The 25,368-nt window shown below is 34.5% G+C and overlaps 1 protein-coding gene across 3 annotated transcripts in view; it reads right to left on the bottom strand.

Annotated features, from left to right (window-relative positions):
* LOC145249497 (ras-specific guanine nucleotide-releasing factor 2-like) overlaps window positions 1-25,368 on the bottom strand; it is a 1,106,705-nt gene that overhangs the window by 24,173 nt on the left and 1,057,164 nt on the right. For all 3 annotated transcript variants that reach the window (XM_080111105.1, XM_080111106.1, XM_080111107.1), the window contains 5 exons: window positions 20,465-20,597; window positions 11,834-11,934; window positions 8,097-8,194; window positions 6,980-7,159; window positions 1,820-1,917 (listed from right to left, as the gene is read on the bottom strand). In XM_080111105.1, coding sequence (XP_079967231.1) covers window positions 1,820-1,917; window positions 6,980-7,159; window positions 8,097-8,194; window positions 11,834-11,934; window positions 20,465-20,597 — 610 coding nt within the window. The remainder of the gene's footprint in view (window positions 1-1,819; window positions 1,918-6,979; window positions 7,160-8,096; window positions 8,195-11,833; window positions 11,935-20,464; window positions 20,598-25,368) is intronic.

Here is a 25,368-nt window from a genome sequence, read left to right as displayed (position 1 = left end):
ATATATGAGCCACATTCACGGGCGAGACGAACTGCTGCAGAGACAAAACATGAAGAAGCGTTACATGAAACCAAGAATATTGAAGATGCATATCCATAAGTTCTCTATCCCGCCCCACCCCCATCCTCTCCCATTACCTAATCACCCCCCCCCCAAAAAAAAAGAATGATGTGAAAAGGTTCAAGGAGAATGAAAAGACTGAGGAGAGCGCACTGACCAAACCTCCGCTGGACAAGTGTGAAGAGAACTGGGACCTTGGGGAGGCTTATTGCCACTCAAATTCCAGTGGAGACCAATGGCTGCTGCTAGCGAGAAATCAATGGTAAGCGGCTGTTGCGATAATGCAAATTCATTTGCAAATGATATCAGAAGAGGTGGAGAGTACTGGATAACTGGGGAGACTTGTTGTCACCCAGCTTCCAGGGAACACCACAGGTTGTTTTCAAGGAGAGATCCTTTATGACCTGTGTGAAAGCTGCTTGTGAGCCAATAATAATAATAATAGTAGTAGTAATGATAATAATAATATTACTATTAAGCTACTGCGAGGAAAGTGGGTTCTCTCTACCGTGCTAAAAGGCTACTCACGCCTGAGAGTATCCTGTATCTCTACACGGTTTGCCCATGCATGGAGTATTGTTGCCACATCTAGGCTGATGCATCTACCACTAGTTTCTCACCCCTAAACAGGGTTCAAAAAAAAGTCGCCAGCCTAATAGGTCTTGAACTATTAACCTCTGTCCCATCACCGAAACATGGCATCATTGTGCCTGTTTTACAAGTATTTCAATGGTAAGTGCCCTGACGAACTCAAAGCACTAGTACCCCCTCGACGACAATACCCTTGACAAACCCGACAAGCAAAAAAATCCCACCCCTACATAAACATGCCACAAACCCTTCTACTCGAATGCCTTTTTACCTTGAACTGCTACACTTTGGATTTCCCTCCCAGGCCCTTGTTTCCCAGACTGTAATGACATGCAGAAGTTCAAGTATAATGCAAACAGACATCTCGCTACCCAACTCCCTAAATAGTATCCCTGCAAATCTGGTCCCAAATAGTAACACCTCACGACTAAGTGGCTCTGTGCAATGACAATAAAATAAAAATAAAAAAATAATAGTAATAAATATAATAGCAATAATTAATAATGATGATTATTATTTATGATAATAAATATTAATAAATAATGATAATAATAAAAATATATTTCAGAGGAATACAAATATAAAAGTATTACCAGGTGGTACCCAGTTATTCTATCAGAAGAAAAACATTTGTTAATCATAGGAATATATTCTAATGAGTGGTAGCAATAAAAATCATAGATAAATAAAGATTTTGGCAGAGATAGGATTTGACGTCCCCTGGGGACTTTGGGGACTAAATGGAGGTGGGGGGGGGATGCTGAACTTAGTCATTTTTTTATGCCTCATTCATTGTGCACTCATGGGGCACCATGAATGCTTCACTTGTTTTATTTGTGTTCACCTCAAACCCGACACTATGCCACTGAGATGTAAGGAGCTACCGTAAATTATGGCATAATATCTATAGGGGCATCTTAAGGAGAGAGTTGTGCAACGAGATATTTGTTAACATACATTTAAATTTCTGCCTCTTAGTCCAGTCGGGAAAGCAGGAAACCGGGAGGGAATTCCAAATTTCTAAAAGCCATCGAATACATGCTAGCATGAAAAAAATCAATGATGATCATCATGACGACGGCATACAGTGCAACAAAAATGAAAGCTATGAAACCGAAAGGGAGGTAACTTTGTAAAATCTTTTCTTTTTAATCGGTTCGATACTTACTCGCTTCTGATTGCAATGAAAATTTTATGGTCTAAGTAGGTCAGTTGTTCAGCAATATCGAGCGCTGATAACGTATCAAATGAGTCGTTTGAAGATGTCTGCAAAGAAATGAAAAAACATTTTTTAAAATATCAACCAAAGATCATACATATGTAATGGCTAACAGATCATGCCATGCAGAGGGGTTAGAGTATGGTGGCCGAGGGCATCTGTATGATGCAGGGAATGTGACCCATGCGAATCGCCAATCGGGTGCAAATATGGATCATAGATGATTATAAGATCCATCTTAACCCGGGCCTGTTGATTTTGCAGTGTGAGGTCTGTCCTCCCAGCTTTTGCTTTCTCTCTTTGAGAAGGGGTTAGTTTATCGCTAATTGCTTGAGTATATATATATATATATATATATATATATATATATATATATATATATATATATATACATATATATATATATATATATATATAGTAATTTATAAAATATATATGGCGATTAAGCTACACTGAATATTCGGCGTTTCATCTACTCTAGGATTCGTCAGGCTTATGCGCAAATTCTGTGGTTGTTTCTCGTTTTTATATGGTCCTCTTATGTTGAGGATTTTAGTTAGCCAATCAGCTTTCTAGTATCCACCGCGCCCCTTCTTATCAGCCAATGGGCATGCATTTTATCGAACAAAGGATCTGTTTTAGAACTAGGTTAGTGGTTTAAGGCAGCCATTTTCCTTTCTTTTTTTTTATATATAAATACACATATGTATACATATATATATATATATATATATATATATATACATACATATATGTGTGATCGTTTATGTATATTCATGTTTATTTAATTTATTTAGTTGTTTATTTTCTATTGTTTTTGTTAGTTTTAAAGCTATTTTGTATCGCTATCCTAGAGTAAGTTTTATTTTGTGAACACAGTTATTTGCCATTTCTCTTCTACAGTTTAATAGATGTTGGTGTTCTTTAAAGTACAGGATAGCATATATATATATATATATAGTGAATGAATGACAAAAAAACTATATTCCAAAATTTATGATGTTGACCATCTTATAATTTATTCCTTTCATTCAGTTGATATTTACAATTCTTTGCAATATCTGTTGCGTAGTGCAAAATCAATCACTTAATTATTATATCGATCAGTGAATCTATTATGCCCTTAACTCATCAGAAGAAATAGCAACAATCAATCCGTCAAAAAAATAAAAATGAAGTGTGATTTAACATGATTAAAATCCGAAAATCAGAAGAGAAGCTGCATATACCTTTAATATATTTCCATTATGCCATTTCATTTCCTTTTGATGGATTGATTGTTGCTATTTCTTCTGATGAGTTAAGGGCAAAATAGATTCACTGATTGATGTAATAATTAAGTGATTGATTTTGCGCTACAAAACAGATACTGTCAAGAATTGTATAAGTCAACTGAATTAAAGGAATAAATTATAAGATTGTCAACATCATGAATTTTGGAATATAGTTTTTTTTCATTTATTATCTATATTGCTCTGTAATTACATTGAGCTTCTTAAATAAGGATTGATATACGAGGGGCGTGCAATAAGTAATGCCCCTGATCCACTTCCAGTTGTCTGATCTAGCTGAAATTTTGCATGTTCAATGATTTATATCTCTATGGGTTATGTGGCAAATTACAGCTCTGAACTAATTGTGGTTTCTGTTTTACAGGTGTTTGAACTGATTCAGGTGTGAAATGGAACCTGTAGAATGTCGAGCAGTGATCCGGGTTTTGTATTTGAAAGGACGCACACCACAGGAGACTTTTGATGAAATGAAAGAAACTTATAGTGATAATGTCCCATCATATGACCTTGTAAAACGCTAGCATCGTGAATTCAAAAATGTCCGGAAGTCTGTGGAAACAGCTCCCAGACCTGGTCGCCCCCCCCCTTCTGCCATTGATGAGGCATCTGTCCATCAAGTTGAGGCTGCCATTTTGGAAGATTGGTGCATTACTATTCGCCAAATAGCCCAAGATCTCAAGATTAGTACAGGGTCTGTGGAAACTATCATTCATGACCATTTGCATATGCATAAGGTGTCTGCCAAATGGATTCCCAGGTTTCTCACACCATTCCAGAAGCGGGAACGCGTCAAGTGCTCAAGGATGAATTTGGAAATGTGGCAAGAAGATGAGTCAAAGTTTTTCGAAAGATTGATTACACAGGATGAAACCTGGGTCCATCACTATGATCCAGAGACCAAAGCCCAGTCATTGCAGTGGAAGCACTTGGACTCACCACCTCCAAAGAAGGCAAGGGTACAGCCCTCCGCTGGCAAGGTCATGCTCACAGTCTTCTGGAACCAGGACGGAGTAGTGATGATAGATTTCCTGGCAAAGGGTACCACAATTACAGGAGCCTATTATGCTTCACTTTTGAGGAAATTAAGGGAAGCTATCAAAATCAAGAGGCGGGGCAAGATCAGCAAAGGTACCCTCCTCCTGCAGGACAACGCTCTGGTCCACAACTCGCATGTCGCCAGATCAGAAGTACGGGCGTGTGGTTATGAAATTTACCCCATCCTCCCTACTCTCCTGACCTTGCACCCTCTGACTTTCACCTCTTCCCAGCCATGAAGTTGTTTTTGAAAGGAAAGCGTTTCCCAGATGATGCAGCCTTGATTTCTGAAGTCACGTCGTAGTTGGTAGACCAACCTGCCGTGTTCTACAAAAACGGTCTCCAGAGCTGCATCAAACGATGGGAAAAATGCATAACTCTGGGTGGTTCCTATGTAAAGAAAGACTAATAACTGTGCCAAGTTTCATTGCTCTACTGCTATGGAAAGTGAGTCAGGGTCATTACTTATTGCACGCCCTTCGTATATTATAAGAAAATATATTTCTACAGAAACACACACACATATATATATATATATATATATATATATATATATATATATATGTATGTATATATCAGAATAAAATTGTCTAACAATTAACTGGTATGAAAACCTGTGATTATAAGTCTTACAAAATATTATTGGCAGTAATATTCTACAAGTACTATCCCATCTAAATAAAAATTGCTCGATATACAAGATAGAGCAAATAAATCAAATTTTAGTCATTCAATAAATTTAAAAATTTATGACGTCAAATGTTTAAATTTCAAATCAAAAGATTTTTATTATTCTATGTAAGACAAAGAATCCATTTGAAATATTATAACTCCTTATCATATAGGATTTCGATGTCTACCATCTCTTCAGAGGAGAAAATATTAACAAATAGTAATAATGAGTTATACCTTATTTGCTAAAGTCAATGAGACATGGAAAATCACAACTAAAAGTTTTTTAAGTATTTAAATATCATAGAGTAAAGGAAGTTAATGAAAAGGATATAAAAATTCACATCCAAATTGCATGGTAAAATCCGAAGTGAATGTCTTTGATAGCAGTGTTGTAAAGTGATGCAAACTATACAGTACAATATATTTAAATTTCATTCATAAAAATATAATTTTTCAAAACGAAAACTTATTATTTGAACAAGCAATATAATTTCAGAGTATTTTCCTTAATTATGATAAGTAAATTATAAATATTTATTGAATTTAAATTATTAGAAAAAAATAAAAAATAAAATCGATGTATCCTCCATCGACACCCCAAGAGTGTATTTGTTACATGTACAAAATATATATATGTGTAGGAAGTTGGGCAGCAAGATGTCGGTTCAAGTTGCACTTGAACTTCTGCATGTCAGTGCAGCCGGGGAAGCAGGGACCTGGAAGGGAATTCCAAAGTCTAGCTGTTCTGGGGAAGAAACTACTGAAGTAGAAGGTTCTCTTGCATCTAGGGATCTCTACTGTGAAGGGGTGGGATTTAGCTGCTTGTCGGGTTTGTTGGGGGTATTTACGTCGTGGAGGCACAAGTGCTCATATTACAGGAAATTTACAGTAATGTGTGTGTGTGTGTGTGAATCTGCACTATCCCTATTTGGGTTTAACTGGCTTCCTCCGAAGGAAGAAGTTCCATGGGAGTATAACATTCACAAGTGGTCCCCAGTTGCATGTATATTCGCATTAGGGGAGATAACAACGTTAGGTTTTTGCAACTCTTGCAGAGAGGTGTCGCCATCCTCCTACATACACCATTTGGAATCACCAAATCAGTTGGTAATGACTAGGGCTTCTTATTGTTGTTTTGGAATCACTAGGGCTATGACAACAGAATATTCTTATTGTTGTTTTGACTCTCGAGTCACACTTTTATCGTGCATTTCTAACAAAATTTTTAGGAAAGAAACTTTGTTCATGGAATTTGCATTTAGATTTAAGCACAGATAGAAAGTGAGGGAAACCGTTGATAGTGGTTATAGCTAGACGAGTACTTTTCATTAAAGTTTGGCAAGTGGGGACCATAGACTGAAGCTCAGATAAGCATTTATCATAAAAATAACAATAAAGCAAAGACAGGCTCGCAACGTCTCTTCTGTGGGAAAAAGGTTGCAGGGAAGAAAAAAGGGCTAGATTCCGTAATCAGTTTTGAACTTTGTCAAGGCACGATAGGGTCTCCGAACAGCTCCTGGCAACAGTACTCCCTTTTAGAACGTATCTGGCTATTATACAGGTAGAGGACTGTGTCAGAAGTTAGATACCTTCTTGAGCGGTAAAATGATGCAACCATTTTCTACCGACCTTGTCAACAGATTTGATGTAAGTCTTTCATTTCAGATCAAGAGTAAAGGTCAGACCCAGAGGTTTTTCAAAACAAGAAGCCTATTTTAGACAAGAGCCAGCTATACCAATTTAGACACAGTTAATCAACCGAGAACCACATCACTCGATATAAAAGCATATAAGATACCAACAGATGCACACTCGAGAGTCGAAACAATGAAAAGAATATGCTGTTGTCCTAGCCCTAGTAATGACCAGGTTCAGTGTTGCTATACTTCGGTTATCTGACAGGAACTGATGTGACAACATGATTATGCCAAATATTTTACAGTAATCCAGAAATAAAAAATTGAAAGAGCAATTTTATAACTAAATATGTAGAGGTTTTTAAAGAATTGGAATCAGTAAATGTCTCAGAATCTGGAATTTCGAACAGAATCGGTAATTGTATCAGAATTGGGAAAAATATTGAAATCGTCCCATCACTAATACTTACAGCAGGAGGAGCCAATAAAATATCGAGATCTACTCGGTTTGGATCGTAGATCTCTTGATTAATTATACGTAGAATCCCAGCAGCAGCCTTATGTTCCGCAGGAAGTAAGGATGTGTTGCAAACCATTTCTTCGAGTAAGTCAATCAAAAATGCTTTCAGTTGCACGTCGGATTCAAAATCCTGCAAAATATAAATAATTATTAGAATTTTGAAAAATTTGAAAACATCATTATCAAAATTAAAAACTTTGAATAAGCAAACAAACTGTTTTGAAAATACATTAAGATGCAAATATTTTATTTAAAAAAAAAGTCCTTAAATTTTTCCCGCTCCCTCTTATAAAATTCTTATTAATTTCAGACAGTATAACATCCATCATAAGCGAAATTAGAGATAATTTTAAAAGTTTGATTGCAGTATTTCTAGTAAATACAAAAACAAACAAAAAATGCTTTTAGTTCTGCATTGGGTTCAAAATCTCGAAAAAAAAAAATTTTGATTTAAAAAAAAAAAATTTTGATTTAAAAAAAAAAAACATTCAATTTAAGAGGTGGATGTAGTTTGCTTGAAGCATTGTATTGTATGTAGTTAAATGAAATGTGTAGAAGGCGGTACAATGCAGAGGTAACGGAAAGACACAAGCTGAAGCAGGTGAGAAAGTTTTATTAATACAACTTACAAATACATGTGTACATATTCATGTATTTCATATACACATTATATTTATATTTGCACCGTGATTACCTGGGAAAGTTTGTCTGGTGGTATATCCGTGTTATATAATATTTCGAGAAAGATCTCATCATCAGATATTCATTTGACTTTGGTTCAAACGTGCTGTTGTAAACAGTAACAGTCTCGCAGCAAACAATAGCCCGGAACTTGTTGATAGCATTTTAATTTAATATAATTAAGGTTTTTATTGTTCGTAAGAAGAAACATTTCAATTTAAGAAGCAAAACAAACAAAATACGAATGAATGTTTTTAAAATAAAATATTTATATCTTAACGTGGTTTCAAAACAACCTGTTTGTTCATGTTTTTTAAATCATTTTTTATGCCTTGTCTAGAACAGTTTCCATACAAAGAAAACTCTTTTAAAGTTTTTGTTTTTACCTGGAAATGTTTTGATACCCAGTGTTTCATGACATTCAGCACCCGCATTGTCGCCGCAGCGCTTAGCACCGACTCGCGTTTCTTAATCCTGTTATCACCTGCAACAAGAAATAAGAAAATTAAACATTATACATTATAATAAATATAGATTAAACATCATGGCTTCTTTTTCCACACACTCCATGTGGTGGGAGCAGTAGATGAGTCTTATTTAGTTATAGAGATCTCATCACTAGCTTTTTTATAGTGTAATCGTTTATCTTCTAGTCCTATTTTCAATATTCATATTGTAAGAATTGCAATCATTATTTTATATCTTAGTGTATATCTCCTTTTGTTTTAACTATTTAATGTACAATGTATATAAAGATGGCATAATTAATCTATTCTGTTAATGAAAAAATTAAAATTTAGTTTCCATCAGTGCATATCTGAAAACTGTTAAATGTACCTTTAGCATTAACTTTGAAGAACCTCTACATAAACAATACTTTCAGTGCGACCTCTTACAATTGTGCATAAATGTAGAGTTTTTCAGGACTTCTAATGCGTGAGCAAACAACACGCAACTGGCCAGGAGAAAAGCAAGATGTCTGAAGATTAAGTTCAACAACTTTTAGGCTCTCTCTTTGAGCTTTATTTATACACATGGCGAAACTAATTTTGATTGGAAATTGTAAACGCTTGAATTGAAATGGCATGTCAGAAGAAATAAGGGGAATTCGAGGAATAAATGCTAGATGTACACGGCATTGCCCGGTATTAAACGTAACAAATTCCTTTAAAAAAATAAAATAACAGGAAGAAACTGCGAGTATTATGTTTTTTCTAAACAGTTCACTTTTTGTAAGTAAAAACAAAATACTCGCGCTGAGATCGAAACCAAAACCTAAAAACAGTGAATCAAGTTCGATAACCATTAGGCCAGTTTGACATGAACTTTAAGAAATGTTTTCAAACCTACTTATTCTTAATATTATATGAATGATTTGCGCATGCACAGTTGTGAAACAATTGACAAACAGATAAAATTCTGATGACTCCCAAGTATCAATTTCTTAATTTTGATCCCTTAGTAGCTTTTTTGTCTGGATGAAAAATTTTCCACGTGTCTGAATTCGCTATATACCAAATTTCAAGTCTGTAGATCAAAAATTCTTTGAGTATATAGGTTAAAAAGTGTCCTCACACACACATACATTCTCACTTTTATAAATAGGTAGATTATATTTGTTTATTGTTTTCTAACATATAAAGTTACCTGGTGGGATTTTCAAAATTAGACCAAAGCTTGTATGTTCTTAAATTTTTGAGATGAGGATTGATAATTTTTATTGTTTGAATTATTCAGATGATTGTTCACATCTTGAGTGTTATTCGCACAATGTTTTGGTTGAAATAATCTCCGACCTTCTTCAGGTGTACTGTATCAAGCTTGGGAATCTACATAGAATTCCAAACAGAACACTTTATTAAATCCGCAGAGATAGCATGCTCTCATTCTGTCAGCCATGACTAGATAGAAGTCTTAAGTAATTTATATTTGTAATTTTAATATTGTCCACACTGAGGATTGAACCTTCAACCTCCAGAAGAGTGTCACTTAGAACTAAATTTTACTTAGTACTTTATCCGTTATATAACGTGTTCACAAGACACAGCTGAAGAAGGTCAGATGTCGAAGTTTACATCGGCTGACACGTAAGAAAAACACTCAAGATAAAAACAGTAGTCCAAATAATCTAATGATCGGAGCTAATAAATCAAACTCTGTTATAGTTATAATGTTTTACTGGGAATAACTCGTATTTTTAATTGAATAATATAAGAAGAGTTGTCTTTCTGAAAATTACTTTTTTTTTCTGAATAAGTTTTTAAAATAGACAAATAAATACAAATTAAAAGCTAAAATGATTTCCTTACATTCTAGACCAGGGGGTTCTCAAACTGAGGTTCGTGAACCCCTAGAGGCCCACAAGATTTCTAGGGGTACTTAGATGGCTGACAAGAAACATATTAAAATATATTTCTTGTCAGCCATCTAAGTACCTCTAGAAATCTTCTTGCGAATCACTGAGGGTTCGCAGACCCCAGTTTGGGAACCCCTGGTCTAGAATGTAAGGAAATCATTTTCGTTTTTAATTTTTATTTGTGGTAGTTATGGATTATTAGATTCACTTCTAGCAGAGTGTGTTCCTTCAATCTCACTGTTCTACGCAGGCTTCTAAATTTACAGCGTTGATTACCAATAGTTGAATTTGTTGATGTTTCTTCTGAATAAATTCATTAAAACTTGAATAATTTTATAATATCTTTTGCAGAATTATTGTACTTTAATAAGTTAGTCAATAAATAGCCATTCTGTTCATTGTCAGATTATTGGGGGTTCGGGAAGATGGTCTTATAACTCAGGGGGTACTTAACGAGAAAAAGTTTGAGAACCCTTGTTCTAGATGATGCCAAATAACGCTCAACTCGTATTATGACTGACGATCTGGGTGTCCCAAGTTCAAGTCCAGCCCATTCCACAAGAAATCAGTTTCACGCCATAATTTTACCCCCAAAAGACATCACTACAAAAACGGTAACTTTACATGGGGTAACGTCTTATGGAGTGGATGTAATTAATTCTTGTAATAAGTGATTGAAATCTTTTTTTTTGCACACATCTCCCTACACTGTCCAGAGTTTTATCTTCCTCTGAGGTCATCAGATCTAAGCTTGCCTTTAAGACTCTCATTACACATCCATCATATTCTTATATCATTTCTCTGCATGCGACACGTCCTCAAGCCATCACTTCCATACATCATCATATGTATAAAATAATAGGTGTGCACTAGCAACATGAGTTGCAACAATTACATCGAGGGCATTGCCAGGGCCGCTGCAAGGAAGGTGGGCTCTCTCTACCGTGCTAGAAAACTACTAACACCCGAAAGTATCCTGTACCTCTATAAGGCAACCATTCGCCCATGTATGGAGTATTGCTGTCATATTTGGGCTGGTGCATCGGCTACTAGTCTCTCGCTCCTTGACATGGTTCAAAAGAGAGTCGCTAATCTGATAGGCCCTGAACTGGCATCTAAGCTTCAGCCTCTGTCCCATCGACGAAATGTTGCATCCCTCTGCCTGTTCTACAAGTATTATAATGGTGAATGCTCTGACGAACTGCAAGCACTTGTGCCCCCACGACATGAACACCCTCGACAGACCCGACAGGCTGCAAAATCCCACCCCCACACTGTAGAGATCCCTAGATGTAAAAGATCTTTCTACTCCAGTAGTTTCTTCCCCAGAACCGCTAGACTTTGGAATTCCATTCCAGGTCCCTGCTTCCCCAACTGTACTGATGTGCAGAAGTTCAAGTGCAACGTGAACCAACATCTTGCTGCCCAAATCCCTACATAGTACCCCAGTAGTTGTTGCCCCTGTTAGTAGCCCCCTACACCAAAGTGGCAATGTGCCTTGTATGGGGTGAAAATGTAATTAAAAAAAAAAAAAAAAAAGCTTCTCAGGTTTGCACACAGTCATTTCTTTATCGTCACAGGACTTGTAGGGATATCTGTACATGTATATGGCCATTCTATACTGTGACATGATTAGGTAGGCATAAGGGTTGGTAACGTGAACTATGTTTAGCTTAATTTAGTTTTATGTTTAGAAAGAAGTGGAAGGGGGTGGAAGCCCTTTCTGGGATTCAGATATTTAAATGATAGCTACTAGACATCAATTACCTGGAGTAAGATACTGACGACTCCCTTTTGGATGGTCAGATGGATTTGTCGATCCTGCAGTGGCTGCAGCAAATGCTGTCGTGGCAGCAGACGAACTGGACCTGCAACAAAAAAGAATAATAGTGCATATTTAGACTCAGAGATTTGAGTTGAATAAATTAGAGTCGAATAAGTTCAAGTCGAATAAGTTTGAGTCGAATAAGTTTGAGTCGAATAAACACTTGATTATTAATCAATGATTTTTATATTACCATTCTTCCTCCGCAAGTTCTCATCCATATCCATTGTCTTACACGCCTTGCGTATCAACTGGTTATCCTCTTTCAACTTACCAGTACTTCCACTTCACTTCTTCTGTACCCATTACTTTCAAAAAAAGAATCGCCAACCTGATTTGTCCCGTTCTGTCAACCAAACTCCAGCACTTGTCCCTTCGACGAAATCTTGCATCCCTGTGCCTATTTAACAAATATTTTAATGAAAGGTGCTCTGACAAACTCCAAGCCTTTCGACGTAAATACCCCCGACAAACCTGACAAGCAGCAAAATCCCGCCCCTACACAGTAGCGCTCCCTAGATGTCGAAAAAATCTTTACTCTAATAGTTTCTTTCTTCAGACTGCTAGAGTTTGGAATTCCCTCCTGGGTTCCTGCTTCCCTGACAGTACTGACATGTAGAAGTTCAAGTGTAATGTGAACAGACATCTTGCTGCTCAACTCCCTACATAATATCCTTGCAAATTATGTCCCAAATAGTAACCCTCTACACCCAAGTTGGACTTTGCCTTGTTTGGGATGAAATGGGCATAATTTTTTTTCTTTAATATCACAAACATTGGATTGCAACCGACTACCTTTCCACAAATTGAGAAGCGGAATTTTCCTCTTTTCAAAAGTTTTTGGATATTACATTCGTTGATCAGCATTTTAGTCTTGGTAACATTAACTCCCAGCCTTTATTTTCCATAGCATTCCTATAAGTCTTTAGTCACCAAGTAGATCTGTATTCCTCCAAGTCTTTAATTACCAAATATGTATGTATTTTTCCAAGTCTTTAATTACCAAGTAGTAGGTGTGTATTCCTCCAAGTCTTTAATTACCAAGTAGTAGGTGTGTATTCCTCCAAGTTTTTAATACTCAAATATGTATGTATTCCTCCAAGTCTTTAATTACCAAGTAGTAGGTGTGTATTCCTCCAAGTCTTTAATTACCAAGTAGTAGGTGTGTATTCCTCCAAGTTTTTAATACTCAAATATGTATGTATTCCTCCAAGTCTTTAATTACCAAGTAGTAGGTGTGTATTCCTCCAAGTCTTTAATTACCAAGTAGTAGGTGTGTATTCCTCCAAGTTTTTAATACTCAAATATGTATGTATTCCTCCAAGTCTTTAATTACCAAGTAGTAGGTGTGTATTCCTCCAAGTCTTTAATTACCAAGTAGTAGGTGTGTATTCCTCCAAGTTTTTAATACTCAAATATGTATGTATTCCTCCAAGTCTTTAATTACCAAGTAGTAGGTGTGTATTCCTCCAAGTCTTTAATTACCAAGTAGTAGGTGTGTATTCCTCCAAGTTTTTAATACTCAAATATGTATGTATTCCTCCAAGTCTTTAATTACCAAGTACGTCTTCCATTGTTTCACAGACAAGTACTAAATCAGCATGCAGCGTCTCTTCCAAACAATTCATATGAATTAACATTAGAGCTGTCACTAAATATGATGTTATTTCTAACACAGCTTTGAGCATTTTTGTACGTGGCTTGAACAACCTTCACTGAGCCTTCGTTTGTCCCTAATTTATGCAAAGTTCATCAAACAACCCTCTCTTGGCATTATCAATAGCTTTCTCCAGCTAAACAAAAGAAGAATGTAGTTAGGATTAGTGATAGGAAAATTCCAATATTTTTTCTGATTCCAATAATATATATATATATATATATATATATATATATATATATATATATATATATATACTCTGTAGTTAAATTGAATTTCATAAATTAAAGGATTAGTGTAAATAAAAGGCCTGACGAATCCTAGCATGGATGAAACGCGGAATATTCTGTGTAGTTTAATTGCCATATATATTTTTATAACTTACTCATATATATATTCTTCTGCTGGCAATTTCTAAAAATAAAAATGCTTAGCTCACCAAACCTTGATGGAACATGGTCTGCAAGCTGTTGTATCACTGCCAGTCCATCTAAAATCAGTGCTGCATTTTTTGGAATATTATTAAATTTCATGTCAGGAAACTTTACAATAAAATCATGAAATAAAGCAGCTTTGTTGATACGCTGCAAAGAACCATCAATGTTACTTAGGCTGGTCGGGAATTCTGAAAGATAATGTGAAAAAAATTTCTCCCAGGTCAACTTTTCAGGTTCTTGCTGCTATAAGAAGGCAATCTCTTTCCTTCTTGCTCTTTTGTTATGAATGCTTTTTCTCAGGATAGCTGAAAGTTTTTATCTTCATTGATTTTATTGGTGAATTCAACTCCACATTTCAGTACAGTTTTTAGAGATGAGTACGTTGATTGAAAGATAAAATCCAACGATGAACAGTATTGGGATTATTTGAAAATCCAATCTTCCCACCTGTGATCTTGCTATCTCTATTCATGGTTTGTTCAATTATTTGGTCCATTGCCGTCTGACTAAATGAGTAATTCCCAGCAGCGAGATGTTTTGCTGTTGAAGGATGTGTACCAGGAACAGCAAGCAACTCATAGATATAAACAGGAAGATGCCTAGCGTAGTTCAAATGGTCATATGCAAAATACCAGGGGATCATTCCTGCTGCTGATTTAAGGTGAAGGGCTCAATCTCCTGTTCTTGTAGCACGAATAAATTTTAAAAATCAATCTGCCATATTCAAGTAACTTATCCAAAATGCAAAAGTTGGAAATTGCATCTCTCTTGAATAAATATTGACACTTTGTTTTCAAACTCATTAAAATCACTTCTGCAGAGATCTTGGAATTGTGTTTTGAGAAAAGCATCATATAAATTTTTAGACAATTTAATGAATTTAACTTTTTCTTCTTCATTTTGCGTTTCAATAAAAGTAAATAGGAGTTTCCTTCTTTAGGCTTTAGACATAATTTTTATAACTGTGACACCTCGATTATAGTGTCTAACTTTCATAACTCCAGGTAGTGATCCTTGTGCCACTGTTCCGGCTTCAAGTAGAATGTTAGCTAACCTCGAATCTTCAAATCGCTTTCCAATGACACTGAGAAACGACATGCCGGTGTGGAACCCACCAAATCTGACAATAATTCTTTGCATATACATGGCATCATTCCAACGTATTTGCTTTACCATAAAATGCAAGATCATTCATTTTCAAGTTCATGCATTCAGTTTCAAGTTCATCAGTAATTGCAAGACTTTTCAAAAATACTGCATTCACAGGACTTATTTGAATTGGATTACCATTGACCACAGGAAAATATCCAATATTGCTTTTTGGTGGTATTTGGTCCTGCAATAAAAGAATATTGAAATATTATATGCAGCACCGTTTTGTTTCACTGTTCATGTCTACTGATTTTTTTGTTATGTACCTCAAGAAATTGGTATAATTGATTTTACTTGTAAGATGATATTTTAGCTCTGCAGCTACAAGATCTTTATCTCGTAACTGACAAAGAAGATACTCATCATGTTTCAATTTTGTAACCAATAAAATTTCATTTACAATGAGTTCACATTGTTGCAGGGGTTCCCTGGTGCGCCTTCCATCAATTTTGTTTTTTTTTTTAATTTTTTCTTTGTCTTTTGCAAAATATGCATTTGGCTTAGAAAACAGAGGAACAGCGAGTAGTTGAATCATCTTTACCAAAGGTGGATTGACTAAAATTACTGCTTCTCAACCTTTTCTGACTGGGTTCAAGCTCTTTATCCCTTGCTGATGGTGCAGTGAATATTAAATTCATTTCTGTAATGCTGCGTTTCTCAATTTTTTTAAGCCTGTAACACACCAGGATAGCTAGCATTTATTTATTTCATTGACAAATGATAAAAATGCTGTAAAAATATTGTAGATGTAAATAAATAGCAGATTATTTTAATAGCTGAGGAAATTTTAAGTATAATTTATTTCTACCTGGAATTATTTTAAAACAAATGTAAAACTCATGGCCATGAGATTTTATTTTAAAAAATTGTATTAATTATGCTTAATTAATAAAAGAATTAAAAAAAAAAAAACATGCACGCACACACATACATATTGTATCTTTATTCAAAATTAAATTTATTGACTCAACACACGATTTGGTGAATTTTTAAACTAAGGGAGGTAACTATTGACCGAAAAGACATCATATTTACTAAATGATTACCTCCCTTACATGATTTTTTACGCTCAACTTTTGCAATAAAATAATCGATTTAAATTGCAAAATATAAAAAAATGCGCATCGTTCACCTGGAGATATTTTTAGATTTAGACTCTACAACATCGAATCTCTCCAAATCAAGTGAAATTTTTTCATATAGTTTGTGCGTCGACGGAATGACACGAAAATTGGGGCTATTTCCAGTTAATACAGTTATGGTTCATTTTTTTTTTATTTTACTGTATTGTCCGAATCAGAATGTTACCTTGAGACTGTATGTCCGTTGCCTGTTTTTAAGACTACATTAAGATAGACCAAGAAATAAATAATTAATTAGTTAAGTGGTCTCTCTCTTCATGAGTAAATTCTTGCTCAAATAAAACCTTGAAACCTCAATAAAGTCTATTGCATCATTCATGAATGAAAAGCTTATTTTACTTAAGTTAAAAAGACCATCACGGTTCACACATGGAAAAATGATATAGAGGTGACTAGACAAGAAAGATACACATGGATAAACCTGTGTGCAACATATGTATAAAAAGACTTTATTGATTTGATTTGGTTGGGTTTGTATTACTGTACACATAGATTCGAAAAAGTTGTCAAAAAACAAATATAGAACAAATAAATGTTATCAAAGGCAAGATAAGTTACTTTTCTACCTAACTGGATATATTTTTTGTGTTTTTATTCAGTGTAACATGTTTATTCAGCTCGAAAAACATGCAGTGTTTACCGATGTATTGGAAAATTCAAAATGGCAGCCGACTCTCTCTCGGAGAAGGTACGTTTGGGAAAAGGTATTATAAATAATAAACTAGACAAAATACTGTTAGAAAACAACCGAATACATGTCAACTTATGTCACGGTAACATATATTGAGCGAATTTCTAACAGTATTTTGTCTAGTTTATTATTTATAATACCTTTTCCCAAATGTACCCTCTCCGAGAGAGAGTCGGCTGCCATTTTGAATTTTCCAATACATCGATAAACACTGCATGTTTTTCGAGCTGAATAAACATGTTACACTGAATAAAAACACAAAAAATATATCCAGTTAGGTAGAAAAGTAACTTATCTTGCCTTTGATAACATTTATTTGTTCTATATTTGTTTTTTGACAACTTTTTCGAATCTATGTGTACAGTAATACAAACCCGATTTGGTTTCTTCGGAAGTGTTCCAAGTTCTACAAAAACTCACTTTTATGTAGGACTTTAGCAACCTTCTAGTGGCCCCTCTGATATCTTTCTAGAAATAATTCTTTAGAAAGATACCAGGAAAATGAATGCCAACAATATCATCACAACTGATCCTCAACAACAACAACATCAGCAGTTGGGACAACAAAAACAATTCCAGCAACAACAATGGTCAACGTGAGGTGACAGTGGTTTAGGGGTTAAGAACACAGACTGATGACCTGGGTGTTCCGACTTCGAATCCAGCTCATTCCACAAAAGCTTTCACTTAGGATGTTCGCAACTTTCTTGTGATCCCTCCTTTAAGTATACAATATCTTTCTAGAAATAATTCTGACCAGAAAAATTTCGGGGAGACCGATGCTAATGATACAATCTTTGGATTTACACGATGATGATGACGATTATTATTTGGTTTCTTGATTGCTCACGAGCAAGAACAAATATGTAAGAGTTGATTTCATGCTTATGTGAGTTCTTCCATTGATGAAACTATAACACTACTAGCAAGAAGACCCGACGTTGTGGCCCTGTCGGTGGGGCATTAGAATACGCCGACTGCCCCCCCCCCCCCCCCGGCAGAGGGTAAAAGTCCCTCAATGGGGGTCCTGGATATGACCTTAAACTATATCCAATGGTAAGGCTTGTGGGCTTTAGGGAGTGTGGAGTCACCCTTTAATTACCATTGCTCCCAGGTCCACTCTGACCCAGAGTGGTAGTACCTGTTAGGGTCCCAACTATGGGTTAAATAGAAACTGACGTGAAAACAACAAATATATTCTATTTAAAAATTTTTCTTCAAAATCTCTGGATTCGGCATTAAATAACCCGAAAAGGGTTGATATGCCGTAAAACAAAAACAACCAACCAACCAACCAACCCGACGTTGTCAGGGATTGAATGATGATCAACAAATGTTTCACACTCCCATATTTTTATTGTCATCGAAATCGGTAAAATCGCCCATTTTTCAATCAAACCAGCTGATTGCCTGCTCCAGTTGGGGAATCATTGTGGTGCATTGAGAGCAAGCTCACATGCCCCCCCCCCCCGCAGTGATTTATTTCACAATACTTTGCACTGTATAGAACATACTGCTGATTTTATAAAATCAGCATTTAGAAAGCGCCCCTGTCATATCAAAGAACAAACTGTTGATTTTATATATCGTGCCTTTCGGATTGTGTGGTAATAAAACTTTTCAAATTCAATTGTGATGTTAGGCTATATAAGGGGTTAACTTTGGTCAAAATCACCTGTTCCTTCTTTCATCGGATTATTTCCATTATTGATACTTCTCAAAGGCATTCTAATACAAAACCTATCTAAGAACACTGCCAGTCACATAAAGTACCTTTGTGTGAAATTTCATAAAAATCGACCCAGACGTTTTCGAGTCTATAGTTGAACAAACTCACACATACACACAGATAAAGTTCCTTTTATATATATTAGTAGAGATTATAAGAATAAGAGTCACCAGTTATCAAGGCCAAAAAACATTCAAGGATAAAGGTTAACAAAGTGGATGGATTATTGGTTGAATGATGAAGAATATTATGACACGATTGTAAATGATGAAAAGAGACTGAGAAGGAATTTTCCACGAATCATCCCATTCAGTGCACGTCAACTCAAAAATATATTACTGCTTAAAAATATGAAAAGCCAATCGATAAATGTCAAAACACGTGATGAAAATCTATTTCTATATAGTATAATCCTTGACGTGTCCTGACTTGATCTGGAAAAAAAGAGATGCGTCACTTCAGAATGTCCAAGGAAGTGAAGGATACATCTGTCGGATGCAGGCTGATTTAGAAGTCAGAGATCCTGAAGTGAATGTCATGGGTTGATCTACTTTCTAGTATTGGGATGATAAATCTGAATCTGAAGAATCGGATCTTTTGAGGCTATCAGAATCGGTATTGGAAGCAGAAAAATTTGTGTTGAGATCAAAAGCAATTCTTTTAATTTATGTTTTTGTTTAAACACAAATTTTTCCATTACTGATGCTAATGATAAAATGATATTTATTGATTTTAAACTACATTAAAAACTTAAAGCCACAGATCATCCCCACAAGTGTGTTTTTACATTTGAAAAAATACACGCACATTTAACATGTGTTTTTTACGGTAATCTGTGAAAAAAATAACAATTTTATAGTTAAATATTTAGGGATCGATAAAGAATTAGAATCAGTAATTGTATCAGAATCAGAAAAAAATATTGGAATCGTCCCATCACTAATTAATAGACATTGTCTCTAAATGATTAAAGACTACAAATTATTCCAATGAATCTAACCGAACATACACTCCCATCTCAATGCTTTGTTAATCCATGGGCCCCACACAAAAAATTGCATTTTATCTTTGAGCCAGTTTTTGCTGTGTTTCTTTTACTTAAAAAGCTTTAACATAAAGTACATACTTAAAACTGTTCAAGTGATTCCATATGATTTTTACTGGTACTAATGATAAAATGATATTTATTGATTTTAAACTACAAGTAAAACTAAAATCGCCCCACCCCACCCTACGTTCACACATACAAGTGCATTTTTACATTTACATAAAAAATATGCATATATTACATGGGGTTTTTCAGATAATCCAAAAAATTATTTAAAAAAAAAGAACTTCAGTTAAATATTAAATCTAGAATCAGTAATTGCATCGGAAGCAGAAATTTAGAACAGAATCAGTAATTGTATTGGAATCGGTAATCATATTGCAATCTGGGATTTAGAACAGATTTAGTAATTCTATTGGAATTTGGAGTTGTATTGGAATCTGGAATTTAGAGCAGAGTCGACAATTTTTTCAGAATCTGGAAATTGTATCAGAATTCTGACTTTATCACAAAATCAGTAATTGCATCTGAACTGGAAATTTAGAACAGAATCAGTAATTGTATCAGAATCTTGAAATTAATTGAAATTAACAATTTTATCAGAATTGAGACTTTAAAACAGAATCAGTAATTGTATTGGAATCGGTAATTTAGAACTAAATCGTTAATTGTACTGGAATTCAGAAAAAATATTAAAATTGTTCAATCCCTACTTACCGTCGTTTTGATTGGCGTGAAGAGGTGACGACCGTTCCAGCCCGAGCCTGAGGAGGAGAGCCGTCTGCTTGAGCAAAACTACTTCTCGGGCTTGATATTGATTCTGCTTCTGCACTGCCTCGTTTACTGGAAACTGAAATAAAGAAGGAAAAATAAATGCCAAAGATTGGATCAAAGTTTTGTCTTCAAAAGAAGATATTTTGGTACTTACACAGGGTAAAGACAGTAAGAATTTTCCGAGCAGTTTACGAAATGCTGAGACAATTAAATTGCAGCAACCAATATCATTTAAAGAAAAATTGATTTATTATAAAAAGAACTAAATATTTACCTTGATTTGAACAAAAAGAAATCATAAAAAAATCATCATAAGAAATCCAAACAATTTTTTTTGTTATCAGTTATTTAAAAAAAAAAACATTTATTCATGAAACTTACCTTACAATGAGTGTTTTCCTTGATTTCAATTTTTAATTTTCTTAAAGTTTTGTAAAAAATTGTCTAATAATTATTCATTGAATTTTTTTATAACAATAAAAAGGATATTGTTTCTATTTTTTTTTTCCGATTAATTTTTCATTGAATTTTCTGCATAATAAAAATATATTTTTCATTGAAAAAACTTGGCCAGCGTTTGTACAAAAAAAAAAAAAGAAAAATTACAAAACTCTCATTCAACAACCTTTTAGCATTTGATGTAAACTGCCCAGAAAATTTTTACTATACCAGCGTACTTATTCTGCATAAGTATAGACATTTTAAATCATGTTTTTCTACGTATGTATACAAACCATAATATACGGCATAATCATGTCGACACATCGGTTCCCGTCAGATCACTGAAGTTAAGAAACGTTGAACCCGGTCAGTACTAAAATGGGTGACCATTTAGGAATTCTAGCTGCTAAATGTGCTTGCCACTTATTTCGGCATTTTTTTTCCTGTTAGTCTGGACGCAAGCAGTGCTAATTCAGGAGAGGTGTGGTTGGAGATTGTGCAACCCTTGTCAAGGGGGGGTGTCCATTATCTCTTAAGACTGAACAAGCCATAGATGTGTGCTGTCAAATACTGCCGGTTTTCTGGCGTTGCATGTGCTTGGCATAATAATAAGCCATCGTTTGAATAGCATTTTCACATTCAAACGTTGGAGAATAGACCATATCATGCATTTCTACGTTGACATTTAGTCAACCAACATATACGTCCACGTTTAGTGCAGGGAGACTTCGAAAAACCAGTTATCGTCTTTGGATAGTTCAGACTTTATTCTAGCTGATTGTATGCTTTTTTATCTGGTATACTTTAAAGTTTATATATATATATATATATATATATATATATATATCAGATTCAGCCACTCTGATGAGTCGTGGACGACGAAACACGTGTCAGTGGATAATTATATTTCAAAAATAATATATATGCCGCTCCCCATTAAAAGGGGGTACCAGATTGGTCAATGGGAAAATTATCCCCAACAAGCATTTAGGTAAAAATGCACTTTCGTATAAATACTTGAATTCATTCAAGAAAGTATCGCTAACAAAAACAAATAAAAACATCTATATATATATATATATATATATATATATATATATATATATATAGAGAGAGAGAGAGAGAGAGAGAGAGAGAGGGGCCAGTACCAGATAGATAATCATTTGGGAATACTAGGTGCTGTATGTAGGAGAACAGAAGAACGTCAACGCCTCCCTGCAAACCTTATGTCGTCATCTCCTGTACATACGACCGAGTACTGTTTGTGAATTTCATACTTCCATGAAACTTCCTCCTTAAGGAGAGTGTTACTTCAGTACAGTACACACACATATATATATATATATATATATATATATATATATATATATATTCGAAACACAAAAAATTTTCAATTATTATTAGATATCGATATTTCTAAATTTTACTTTGCTTTGTATAGCTCTGGGTGTTGGCCATTAACAATGGAAGCAGAAATTTTACATAAACAGCTGTACAAAGATCAAGTAAACTGGGTGACTATAGACCAGGGTGAAATAAAAGGTGACTATAGACGAGGGTGGAATAAAAGGTGACTATAGACGAGGGTGAAATAAAACAAGCAAAGATTAAATTAACGATTCTATCTTCTTTAATTGCAGATTTGGCAACTATCGGTTATTTTGAGTTTAACTTGGTTTGGCAATTCATCATGTGGTTTCAGCAAGATAATGCCACATGCCACACAGCATGCGATACGATCAATTTACTGAGAGAAACATTTGATAACGGAATAATTTCATGAACTGGCAATCTCGTTTGCATGATTAAACCCCAGTAGATTATTTTCTTTGGGGATATCTAAAGTCCCACATTGATAAACCAAACACAATAGACCACTTGAAAAACAAAATTCAACGTTTTATTGTCGAAATGCAGCCAAATTTATCGCATAGAGTTGTGAATATTGGATATCTAGTTTAGTCTATATGTGTGAACCGTGGGGATATTTGCCTTAAATTGTATTTGCATTATAAATGTCAAAAATCTTTGGAATAAACCACGTATTTGTATAATAAAAATATTTTCTTGTGATTTATTTTAATTTAAAGTTTGCTACCTCTAAAAAAATCAAAAGAATAAAAAAAAACACTTTATTTATTGTTTCTTCAAAAGAAGATATTTTTTTAAAATGATGTAAAAATTAATAGAAGTCCACTGTTAAGAAGCACGTCGAAAATTAAATGCAAAACATGACGGTTAAAAGATCAAGCACGTGAGATATTTTTTATTTTTTAAATAGATATTTATTTAAAATTTTTAATTTCCAGCTTATACCAAAGCCCTCATCAGGAATTTTTTAGACAATATTTGTTTTTCTTTTCTTTTTTCCTTATTTACCTTTTCTACGTATGTATACAAACCATAATTATGCGGCATAATCACGTTGACACATCGGAATTTTTTAGACAATATTTGTTTGTGATGTGATGTGTTGTTTGGCGCAGTTGTTGAAAAAAAAAATGTATTGTTTAAACAATGAGGATTTGGTATGAGTCGAAAATTCAAAATCTTAACTAAATAAATATTTATTTAAAAAAAAAAAAAATCACACGTGACTGATCTTTTAACCGCCATGCTTTGAATTTTTAAATGGTGTTTTTTCATATATATATATGAACATGCAGAAAGCATTACGTAAATGCTAACAGGACATAATTTTCCCTCACCAATGGGAACATGTTTCATCTTTATATAACTCATCAGCATGGTTGAACCCAATTACCATTTTTAAGTAATACTTTCCACTGAAAAGTATGGCATGCAAGATAAACAAATAAACGACATATAAAAAAGACAATACACTTATCACTAGGTAATTTCAGGCTCCAGACTCTGGAGTGCTGGTGTCGAATCTCGTTAGGTTAACCTTTGCTGATGAGCCATATAGTGACAAAACACGTATCTGTGGATAATTACATTCAAAATATACCTATACTAGCAGCAGGTCGCCTGACGTTGCCCGGTCGTAAAATACGCATAAATATTATATTTTGATTCATACAGAAACTTAGACATGTGCATGCTAGCATTGATTTTTCCTAAACAGTTCACTTCCTATAAGTGAAAAAAAAAAAAAAAAACATATTCGAGCTGAGATCAAAATCAAAACCTAAAGACAATAAGTTAAGTACGATAACCGTTAGGCTAGCTTGACACGATCTTTAAAAAGTGTTTTCAAACCTACTTATTTTTAACATGAGTAATCTGTCATGTGAACGATTCATGCATGCACATTCGTGAAACAGTTGACAAGCAGATAAAAATCTGATGACCCCCCCTTTCATACCAAGTTTTCAGTTTTTACCCCTTTCTTCTGTACCAAATTTTAAGTCTGTAGATCAAATATTAGTTGAGTACATAGGTTAAGAAGTGTCCTCATACACACACACACACATTCGCACTTTCATAGATATACTAGCAGGCTACCCAGTGTTGCCCAGTCGTAAAATATGCATAAATATTATATTTCAATTAATACAGAAAATGAGACATGTGTGCGAGTATTGCTTTTTTCTAAAGTAAAAAAAAAAAAAATAACACTCAAGCTGAAACTGAAACCTAACATCATTGAGTCAAGTATGATAACCATTAGACCAGCTTGACATGGCATTTAAAAAGTGTTTTCTAAAAATCTTATTCTTAACACAAAAAAAAGTGGTTATGTTTCTCGACCACGCACGTGCAAACGTGAAACAGTTAACAAATAGATAAAAATTTGTTAATTTTGAACTCTTAGCAGCCATTTTGTTTTTTTAGGATGAAAACCGATTATAAAGTTGTTCACATGTCTGAATAACCTGTATACCAAATTTCAAGTCTATTAATCAAAAATTCGAAGTGTCCTCTCTCTCTCTCTCACACACACACACACACACACACACACACACACATTCTCACATTTATAAAATATTATATAGATTATATTTCTCTTAGTTTTGATATTATGGTATCCGTTCAATGCACAAGTACAGATTAATAGAGATTAGGTACCACAGTTTTTCTCAGAAACTACTAGGTCAATTTGGCTGAAACTTTGCATAGTATTTTTATGATTAGGTGCAGCGGATCTTATTGTGGTATCCATTTGATGCACAGTTAGGGATTAGCATTTGCCATGAAAATAACATTAGTATTTAATGCAAAACATTAGCACAAATTTAACCACCTTCAACAATTAATTACTAGCAGTTCAACCCAGCTTTGCTCGGGCCCTATGAACTGTTCATAACTTTATGTACATATGTATATATATATATGTATTAAAAAGTTTGACTCATGTCCAGGTAACCTACATCTAAAATTTCAAGTCTTTAGACCCAAAATTGGTGGAGGAGTTTGGTAGAGTCTGTAAAGGTCAACTCTTT

Source organism: Euprymna scolopes, chromosome 28, assembly GCF_053919585.1.
Source record: "Euprymna scolopes isolate OS-2025 chromosome 28, ASM5391958v1, whole genome shotgun sequence".
NCBI lineage: Eukaryota > Metazoa > Mollusca > Cephalopoda > Sepiida > Sepiolidae > Euprymna > Euprymna scolopes.
Note: the sequence above shows the minus strand (reverse complement) of the source record. Positions and strands in the feature narration are given on the sequence as shown.